General features: G+C 46.2%; 1 protein-coding gene across 1 annotated transcript; it reads left to right on the top strand.

The window, feature by feature from the left end:
• On the top strand, positions 1508 to 10610 carry LOC110394293 (poly [ADP-ribose] polymerase 12-like). Its single transcript, XM_021388082.1, has 8 exons — positions 1508 to 1778; positions 3830 to 3965; positions 4425 to 4545; positions 5589 to 5679; positions 6883 to 6958; positions 7663 to 7793; positions 9480 to 9631; positions 10255 to 10610. The coding sequence occupies exons 2-8, from the start codon at positions 3906 to 3908 to the stop codon at positions 10533 to 10535; spliced, it is 912 nt and encodes a 303-aa protein (XP_021243757.1). The 5' UTR covers positions 1508 to 1778; positions 3830 to 3905; the 3' UTR covers positions 10536 to 10610.

Here is a 10610-nt window from a genome sequence, read left to right as displayed (position 1 = left end):
GTACAACAGGAAATACTGGGGAAACCATCGCAGCTGGGGACAAAGGTGCTGCCTTCAGGTGGCAGTGTGGTTTGCAGTGAGATTTGGGGTTTTTTCTGCATCACGAGGTGCTGTCAGTCTGTTCTCATGCTGTAAACTTGCACTGTAGCATCAGTACTCACACACCAAACCTTGGAGTGATCTGAAACTGCGACAGAGCTGCTCTGTGTCTGCAGATACATACTTAGAAAGGGTGAAACTGCTTGTTTGTGTTGTGATCCTGGAAATGCAGACGGTTCTGGTGTCACTATTGCAGTGACAGCAGAAATCAGAGGTTCAACAGCCTCACAGCCATCACTGCAATTAAAAGTGATAAAAAGGAAAAAATACGATGGCAGAATGTAACAGTTTACAGTGAATTAAAAGTCTGCAGCTTGCGGCACATTGTTTGTTTTAGGGAGGATGCTGTCCCCAGAAAGCTATGTAAACATTTTGTACCAAGCCAGAATGTTTTTCCTAAACCTGGTATCTCTGCCTGCTGAAACTCTTGGCTTCGGTTCAGAGGAGCATTTTAGCAGAGGATTCCCATATGCAGAAACGAACCTGCAGGATCTGAGCCGATAAATCTCAGCAGTCAAAGAGAGCATAAAAGTTGCGCAACTATGGAGATGAGAGGCAGATACGATATGGGAGGTCAGAAGGCAGTCAGAAAGGGCTGGCTGGGGAAGAAGCAAGGTTCAACTTCACACTCGCAGCTTTGTTTCTTTTTTTATCCTGTGTTTATCAAGAGCAGTCAGGGTGCAGCCTTTCCAGAAACTAGAACTGAGCTTTCTGCGGTTCTGCCACTGCCGATCTGGTCTGACCAGATCATCAGAGGATAAAACTGTTCTGGGCAATTCAACTGAACATAATTTGCGTAACTAAAACAAACCTACTCAGATGCAAGTGTTTTATGTGGTTAGTACTGCTTGACATATCATCAAGCTTCATACTTCAGAGCTCTCCTGGGAAACACTGTCAGTCTTCTGCAGGGCTGGAAATCGGATAGGAAATCTCATCCTGCTCTGATTTCAGCAGGGAAAAGCAGAGAGCAGCTCAGGTTTGAAGGTAAAGGAGTAAAAAGGAGAGCAGGGAGCTCAGTGCGGGCTGATTCAGCCCTGCACTGCAGAGCCCCGTGCTTGCTCTGCACTGTCGTGGGTCCGTCTGTGCAACACTGCCCACTGCATTAACCAGCCCAGGTGCGTGCTGAGGGGTGCACCCGCTTCGTGCTTTGAGATGGGGGTTTCTCTTTGCAAGGCAATGGCAGATTTGGGCTTTCAAAGAATGATGAGCAGTAGAAGCTGGATGGCAGGAGAAGATCTGAAGCATTCCTGGCCACATGAGGGACGGGAGGAAAAGGTACAAGTCAGGTGCTGGTGCCCAGTGTCGAAAGTTAAGCAACAAGGACAAGCTATGCTGGCTCGCAGGGATGTTGATTTTACTGGTACGCCTGCCAGAACCATTAGCTCCGCCTGGCCGTTCTGCTCATGCCTGGCAGATGCGCGTGCGTATGGCGCAATAACCAGAAGGAAACGCTGCTCAGCTCCACTCCTTATGGGCCCGTGGCTAGTGGGAAGGCACCCCTGACGTCCAGCAGCGGGGCTCTAGACGGCCACTCGTATTTTATTTCCAAAGGTCTTACTGCGTGCCAGGGCCCTCTCCTACGTGGAACTAGGGTTCAGAGGGCTGTGGTGACGCGCAGGCACGTGACTGACACCCGTCCACTGCAGGAGGTGGCTGCGCAGCCCGCTGGCAGCACTGTGAGTAGGGGACCCTGGGGAGGCAGCACGCGTGGGGCTCTGACACCTCTCCTGGGGCGCAGCTAAGCTGGGGAGGGAGGCGGAGGAAGTTGGGGATTTCACAGTTCATGGGTTTTGCTTTTGGCTCTGCTGAAAGGACACCTGCTTGCTGTTAGTCAGGCCATAAACCATGGTTGTCCTTGTTAATTCCTCCACTCTGAAGGCGGAGGCAATGTGCAAGGCGGTGTGAGGTTGCTTTTTATCTGAGCAGGCTGTTACTGCACGGAAGTGAGGGCAAATTTATGGGGTATCTGTTACACGAGAGCGGATAGTGACATCTTCGACAAAAGGTGAAGGACGCTATGTGTCCTGACAGTGAAATATGTCTGTTTGCTGTATTAAGAGCTTCATTTCTTTCTCCTTGGGTTTAGCTGTTGAGTGGAAAAAAACCGTCAGGGAGCACTGAGCGTTGGGAAATGAAAGTGAAAGCAAGGCTGAAACATGTTGTTTTGGAGAGCGGGTGGTGTTAGAGCAGAGCAGGGGTCCCGGATCTGCACAGGGGTAGCAGTGGTCTGTGGAGCAGGGGGAGAGGGAACAGGGATGAGGGGGAGCAGGGGGAAGAGCTGCTGGAAACTTCATCTGATTCTTCCCAGCCTCCTTGCCCATTTTCCTCTGTTCCTTCTTCACCCCCTCCAAATCCCACACTCTATCCAAGAACTCACAGTTCTCCTGCCACGGCAGCAGCATACCGCTGCGCAGAGAGGAAAGAAGGGGCAAAGGCATCCAAAAAAAGCTCCTGGGAGTGTTGGATCTCATGAACGTCCTGCAGTGGGGTTTGAAAGAACATGAACTGGGAGCGTTTTTCTAGGAAAAGCCTGGCTAGTGTTACTCTGTATAAAGAGCAAAACAGTCTGAAGACAGCAGTGGAACAAGCTAAGGCTGGGAAGGGGACCCATGTCCTTCCTTGCTCTTTGTTCTGGCAGGCCACGGGGCTGCCAGGCCTTTGTTCGTGGGCCTTTGTACTGCAACCAACCCTAGAAGGGAACTCCTTGTTTGTTTTCCCCTGATTAGCCTGCTTTGAATACCCCTGATCCAGGCCAAAGCATGAAGGGTGTCAGAGCCAGATGAATGATCGTTTCCCGTTTCCCCTTGCACACCCTGTTCAAATTCCTTCGGTTGCTGTCTCCATGACAGACCCTTGCAAACTCCATAGCAGGCAGGTGGGCAGCTCTCGGCTGCATTTGTGTGCCCTGCGATGAGGTAATGCTGCAGGGGCAGTGAAGTGACAAGGTGCATAGAAAAATGCTAGCTAGGCTGCGATCTAAAGCTGAGACAACCAAAGGAGGAGGAAGGAGAGCAGCAAGCAAAAGGAAATCTGCGTTGAAATTGTTGGTGGCCACCTGTCCTGTCCTCGGAGTCAGCACATTGTAGGATGGAGCAAGGGGAGGGCACTTTGAATTGACTTGGGTAAATTCTAGGAAGAAATTCTTCACTCAGAGGATAGTGGAGCACTGACACAGGCTGCCCAGAGAAACTGTGAATGTCCCATCCCTAGAGGTGTACGAGGCCAGGTTGGATGGGGCCATGGGGCCAAGTTGTGCCCTGTAGTGGTTGGAGCAAACTGTGTATGGCATGGGGGAGCCTGGCCTCTCCTCACTGGGGTCCCTGTCCTCATGCAGCCCCTTTTCTTTCCTCTTCAGTGAAGGAGGAATGGTGTTGCTGGTGCTTTCTGAAGGCAGTGGGATTTCTGCTTAAAAACCATGTCTTGCTGTTGTTATCCAGGTGGTTCCACTGACTTTCATCTAACAAGCTGAGTTCACTGCATCAGTTTTGTTTTCTCCCAATATGCATTTTAGAGAAAAAATGGTGACCCAAGCCGCAGAACTCAGGGCTGTTCCTCTGACATGTGTCATATCAAACTAATATATTAACATCAGTTCCTTGGTTCTGCACTTCCCAGCCCAAGATGTTTCCTCTTTTGAGATGCCATTAGACTTCTGAGATCACTAGGGATACTGTATAGGTTGACAGCTTTGGGGAAGACTGACTCTGGATTTCTCTTTCTCTGCTAGGGGTGAGGACGCAGCCAGGCACTGACCAGTTCTTCTGTGCTTGTGGTGCCTTCAGACCCTTCCGTGCACCCTCAAAATGGCGTATGCCTGGTATTGGCTTGATGACTCTGGTCAGTGGATTGAGTATGGGAAAAAGGTGAGATCCATGGTTTGATGCTGAAAGCTCCCGCTCAGCTTTGGAGTGTTGCTTAGGACATGTTGTTCTGCAGCTGATGTGTTTTACGTGTCCTGCTGGTGCCCTTGCAATGCTGCTCTGATGCCCAGGTGGATTTGTCTTACTAAGTGTCCATTAACGCAGCACTGATTCTCTGTGCAAGCTTCCAAAGGGCTGCCTTTGGAAATGGGTGCATTTTCCAGAGACGACACAGGCTGAAGCTGACCACACAAGTTAAACACTTTTGTTGCTGTTGCTACAAGCAGCTGTTCTCTGTGACGTACCCTGCTTCCCCAAAGAACAAAATGCTGGAAGCCTTAGAGACTAGTTCCACATAGCATCCCATCACAGGGGCCTGAGGAAACACTGGTATGTTGCCACAGTGCCACTTACACCGTAGGCTTGTTTCTAACATGTATAATTTTCTTGTTCTATCTGTAGCACCCGATTCACCCCCATGCCACAGTAAATTCTGCAAATCTGGAGAAGGCATTTCTAGCTGACCCGAGAGGCACTCTGCTATTTGAGGCTGGTTTCCAGATATACGAATTAAATTTCCAAGGTAAAGTATTTATTTGCTTAATGTTCAGTACGCAGCGTAACTGACTCTAAGGTAGCCTTTTTCATTCTAAGAATTGTCAACCTATATCTGGATTTCTCTGAACATGTCTTTTTCTTCCCATCAGTTTTCTCCACGCAGAACTTGAACATTATGTACTTTTCTCTGAAGTTCTGAGATACTCCGGTTAAAGTTCTAGACTTTTGCATCTATAGCCAATGCTGTATATTGAGAACAAGATCTGAAAAAAAAATACTTCATGGTATTTGACTTATGCATTTGGGTTTATATAACTGAAGAGGAAACGAGAAAGGAAAAAAAAAAAAGCTCTGAAAAGTCAAATGGTGAAGCAAGATCTGGTAGACATCTTACAAGCTAGTTATGAGGAGAGAAAACACACAGTGCAGCAAAGGAAAATTATGGGCTAACTACAGGGTGAGAGAATGGGAAAATAAGAAATGCTTATCTGTTTCTAATTTATTTGCATTTTTTTAACCATTTTAAGGTTTCTGTTAGCTTTTGAAAATTGAAATCTGTTTCCTGGCATGAATAGAAAGTGTGGCGTTTAAAGGAGGAAACAATGGATGGTTAGCAATGTCACACTGCATGTGCTCTGTGATATTGTTACAGGACAAAAAAGAGAAGACAGACTTTCCTCGTAGCCCCAAGTAACAATCCTGTACTGCCAGGAAAGTTAGACTTAGGGACTCCATCATATTGAAAACCCTTCCCTGCTGCAGGCCAGACATCAGATGTGGTTTTCTCTGGCTGGCAGCCTGGATGTGAGTACATCTGCAGGTGCAGTACTTAGTGGTTGCCTTTGAGCTTCACAGCCTGTGCTAGCAGGTTGTTGACCCTGGTGATCTCCAAGCATAAGCTGCCCAAGTGGGAATGGTCTCAAACTATGAAAGCAGGGGTTGGGGTGGACGTGACAGCAAGAACATCACCCTGCAGCATACTGGGCTACCTGCCTTTTAAATTTTTTCTAAGTGCATTCCCCGGGTAATAAATTGCATAATATTGAGTCACTGTGTTTTTCCTTCAAGACATGGTCCAAAGAAATTTGAACTATGCAACTCAAAGAAAAGTTATACGGCAGCCAAAACATCTGTACTCTCAATGTGAGCAAGACAAAAGGTACTATGCGTTCAATATTTAATAATGTCTCTAGATGATGGCACCTTTCTACTAAGAAATTCCTCTTTCCTCTCTAGAATTCAATTTTAGATTTCTTAAATTCATTTTTAGAAACCTCTTGCTGACTGGTTTAACAGAAAATTTTGCTGTGACATTATTTGTAAATTATGCAATACTTCTGTGAAGTGTGCTTGAGGGATGTTTGGTGGCAGTCCTGGCAGCCACTGGAGACTGGAGACCTCTAGGGTAGATTTGTTCCTTCTGTGAGAGCAAGATCATATAGGGCTGACACAGCTGTGCCAGGAATTTTTATTCCTTGATTTATAGCCCAACAATGCTAAACCATACACAGGACAGGAACAGGGGAGTGCCAGTCCCAAGACTGCGGAGCAGATAGATGCCATTTCCTGGAAAGCCAAAATATTAAGTAAAACAGAAGCAAATTCCTGTAAATGAAGTGACCTGGCTGCAATCATTTTTTAGTTTGTATTTTTAAAGAAGTTCGGTTTGACAGCATTTGGGCACGTCTGCTTTAAAAGTTAGTTGCGCTACCGCTCTATTTCAAAAAGAGCCATCTCAACTTCAGAAACTTACAAGCAGGCAATGCATATGAAACCAAGGGTTCAATTTAAGGTCTAGATCAACCAAAGGTTGGCTGATTTCAAAACAAAGCAAACTGAAACTCCTGAATCGATGGTAACTCTCCTATCGCCTTGGGCAAAACATTCATGCCAGGTGGATGACTGAGGACTTGTGTTGGAAGTCATTAAGGACTAACTAATGCAGCAGCGCACGGGGACATTGCTGTCCACCCATGTCCTCCTGCTAGGCTGGTCCTGGAGACAGGGAAGGCGGGCTGCCTGTCTGGCTGGTGGCTTAGAGATGAGTAGGCTTGTGGAGGGAGTGGGCTCTCGCCCCAGCTCCCTAGAAGTTCAAGCAGCACATGGAGACCAAAGTAGACTCTATTGACTGAAGGTCTTCTACCGATGCCTGCCAAGAAATTCATTAATGTCTCTAGGATGTGTATGGAAATTTAAATTGGAAAAAGAAGTAACTGTTTTTCGGAAGGTTAAAAAAAAAAATTAACAAAAGAAAAAAAATCCAGAGATGCCTGAAAGCTGCTGTAGAGCTGGATGAATTCTCCAGAAAGGGGATTTGGTGAAAAGTGTCAAAGATTGACTTGGTCTTTCTTCTTTTCCACAGCCTGTATATGGAGCCATTGCATTCACTTTATCCTCCAGAATGGGACCAATCGGCATTGCCTGAAACTGGGTACAAGGTACATGTTTTCACACCTCCAGCGGAGTGGGTGAATTGTGTCCTGCACTAATTTTTCTAAGCAGTATGCTGTATAAAACATGATCCTTAGCTTCAAAGAGCAAGGGGCTTGAGGTAGTCAGAGGAGCTTTTAAATATGTCTCATAAAATATGTAGCTATGAAGTGAAACAAGACTGACAGTGTCACATTCTGAATAGACCTGCGTCTCCTGGGAGGCTCTCTGAGATACCCCAGGTACACCATGAAAGTTAAGGGGGACTGTTTTGACCATTACTAATCTAATCTGCATTTTAAAGGGGATTTGTAGTATTTTCTTGGTCTATTTGAAGCAAAGCGTTATTTGCTGCGGTAAAACTAGAGCTTGGGCCTGTAAGGAAGTATCTAGAAGGACCTCAGGTATCAAATTAAGGTGAAGCTGATATTCACTCTTCTCCACCTTGAACACTGCTGTGCATTTGAGCTCCAGGTTATTTTGAAGTAGAAATAATCTAGATCCATAAGAAGTGTGTACACAGAGGGAAGCTTCTGTTAGATTAGGGTAAATGAGAATGATTAGAGAATGGTTAATTGGAAAGACAGGAGAAGCTAATTATTTTAAGGGTAGGGTTTTCCCTTTAATGCGAATAAGCTTATAAGTCCTTTGGAAGGACTGGGAGTCGTTACTATCAGAAACACCTTATTTTTGGTCTTTTAAAATTTTTCAGTTGGTAGATGTTGGTAACACTTCCAGTGAATATAAAAAAATTGAGAGTCTGTTTCAGAAGACGATGAAAGATTACAGCATCTGCCGGCTGCAGAGGATCCAGAACCCAACACTTTGGCAAATCTTTCAGTGGTTTGTTTCTATTTTATTTCATGATTCCGATGGTAGCAGAGTGTGGGTGTTTCCTGATCTGTTGTCCTCCACAGTCTGTGATAGGAATTGCCAAAGGCAGTAGCCCAACAGAGGTTAGCTGGCCACGTTTCTGTGCGCACAGATCCAGCTGGTAGTGAGTTTCACAATGTGCACGTATGCACAAACACACGCATACACACAAAATGGGCTTTTATATATAAACATATAGTTGACCAAAAAATCAACACGGACAGCACAGCACTCATGCAATGACAAATAGTACCAACAGCCTCATCCTGTTCCCTTCGCTGGCTGATCAGGATGAAAGCCTGTTGACACACACTTGTATGTGTCTCTTCAGGAGTTGAACTTAAACACAGCCTGAACATATGCTGGCCCTGGGATCCTCCCATCTCCAGTTGCTTTCTGCACAGACATATACATGTACAAATGGATCTCTCAGTTGACCCCTATACTTTGTGGTGCCATCAGGTAGCTGTCCTGAACCTTGTGGTTCCTGTGGTAGGCAAGTTAGAAACGGTTCTCTCTAGCATCTGGCCCAGAGATATGACTGCTCTGACACCCGTGTCCCACGTCACTCACTCTCCTCACTGGCTGTCCAGCTTGACACTCACTAGTGATCATGCACAGGCATGCATAACCTTCCTTGCTTCAATTGCTGTTACCCTGAGGCTCCAGTCCAATTGCTGCATTGAGATCCCCCATATGCACTCCTGCACACAGGCTGCAGAGTTCATCACCCAGCATATGAGCTAGAAATGGAGTCTAATGAAGAGATAGGTCAGACTGCATGGATCAGGCACAGGGCATGTCTAGACAAGCCTACAGACCAGTCAGTCACCAGTTTACATATGATAAAAGGCCTTCTTTATCTCCTTTCCCATCTGTCTTCCCATGTGTGTAATCCCCAAATGCTCTTCCCCCGCGTCCCACAGTGAGTCTCATACCCATATAGGGGGTACCCACCTCAGTCCATGAGCCATGCCCCAGAGCCTTTCCATTGCCTGTGGCACTAGATGCTCCCTTGGCCCCTGAGGGCCCCTTGAGAGGGGCTGGGGCTTCTTGCTGTGTGAGCAGGTTATTGAGATTCTCTCACCTGTCACTGCCTCCACACTCCTGTGTGTGTGTGTAAACCAGACTCTTACCACATAGCCCAACAGGTTGTACATGTGGATCTTGCTAATGTTATTCAAAAAGAAATTTATTTCCTTCACTATGACCGAGTTGTGGAATCTCAAATTTATTCTTCTCATGGGATTTAAAAAAAAAAAAAGATTTTTGTTTATGTGATAAAGCTAGAGGTAGAGATTATACAGTTTTTACTGTGGCTTCATACTGTTCATTTCATAACCATACTTATCCATTCAGGGTTATACAACCTGGGAACTGGGAACAATTCCCTCTTGAGAGATGTTTGTCTCTTTACTCTCTAATGTGATATGTGAAGCAGTAAGCAACACGATTCATGATAATGTGAGAACTTTTTGTTTTGTTGTAAGGAGCCAACTGTGCTGCAAAATACCAACAGAAGGGCACAGCAGGCAGTATCCCCACTGAGACTGGTTTGTGTCACTCTTCCTCCACAACCCTGAAGTAGGAGGAGTTGAGTTGGGAAGTTGTCCTCGTTTGAATCAGCGCAACACATCATTCATTTTTTGTCACTAGGCAGAAGGAGCAGATGAAGAAGCTCCAGAAATCAAATTGGGTGGATGAGCGGCTTCTGTTCCACGGGACAAATCCATCTCATGTGCCAGCCATCTGTGAGCAGAATTTCGACTGGAGGATCTGTGGCACTCATGGGACAATGTTTGGAAAAGGTACAAGCACATGGGCTGGACTTGCATCAGAACTCTTAGGGTGTTTCTAGAACTTAGGGAAGAACTCAGCACAAGCTGTGTTTCCTACTCATCCTATTTCCTTAGACCTTCTGTTATTAGTGAAGCAGCATAAAGCAGGGGTGAGAGCAGCCAGGTCAACCCATGTGGTCCTACCATGGTCCCAGCCCCAGCTGTGGCAGGGACTCCATAGGAATGGCAGGCCTGGTGGGAGGGAGTTCATGGCAATAGCATGATGGGCTGCACACATGGCCAGAGTCTGTGTGAGATGACTGCCCCTGATGCCTGCACACCTGCTCTTCGTGCATCTGTTCATGTCTGCATCACTGCAAGCAGTGTCAGCAGCCATCAGGAGGGGTGAAAAACATTCCTCTTTGCCTCAGGTATTTGCTGTTTAGCAGAGCTTTTAGACAGGTGGAACAGAGGTTGGTGGAGAAATATGGCTAGCATCTGTCTGCTTTAAGAAAAGCCCACATGAAAACATTTGGCAAGGATATGTTCAGAGCTATTTGGGGCTGTTGGATCACTGGCTGCCAAAGAGCTGATAGCAGATGTTTGTTCCTTGGTTGATGTATTCTCTTACCTGTGGCTTTTCCTGGTCCTAGGAAGCTACTTCGCCAGAGATGCCAGTTATTCTCATGAGTACTGTTCCTCTACGTCCTGCCACTACAGCATGTTTGTAGCTCAGGTTCTGGTTGGAAAATTTGTTCGGGGGAACTCTGAATACCTTCGTCCTCCACCCACACCAAACAATCGCAACAGACTTTATGACAGCTGTGTGGATGACCCGCAAAACCCTTCCATCTTTGTCATCTTTGAGAAGCTCCAGATTTACCCTGCCTACATCTTGGAGTACAGAAGTAGTTCTCTGTGTGTGATCCTTTAATGAATGGCAGAATATTCTTTGTATTTACACTGAACCACTTTAATAAATCGTTTTTTCTGTGCTTTTACAGTTTTA

Source organism: Numida meleagris, chromosome 1, assembly GCF_002078875.1.
Source record: "Numida meleagris isolate 19003 breed g44 Domestic line chromosome 1, NumMel1.0, whole genome shotgun sequence".
NCBI classification, from domain to species: Eukaryota; Metazoa; Chordata; class Aves; order Galliformes; family Numididae; genus Numida; species Numida meleagris.
Note: the sequence above shows the minus strand (reverse complement) of the source record. Positions and strands in the feature narration are given on the sequence as shown.

Bases quoted from the DNA above. Each gene is read 5' to 3' on its own strand.
- LOC110394293 (XM_021388082.1), top strand. From the start codon at position 3,906: ATGGCGTATGCCTGGTATTGGCTTGATGACTCTGGTCAGTGGATTGAG. The intron at 3,966-4,424 runs GTGAGATCCATG...TTCTATCTGTAG, and splicing joins GGATTGAGTATGGGAAAAAG to CACCCGATTCACCCCCATGC. The intron at 7,794-9,479 runs GTTTGTTTCTAT...TTTTGTCACTAG, and splicing joins CTTTGGCAAATCTTTCAGTG to GCAGAAGGAGCAGATGAAGA.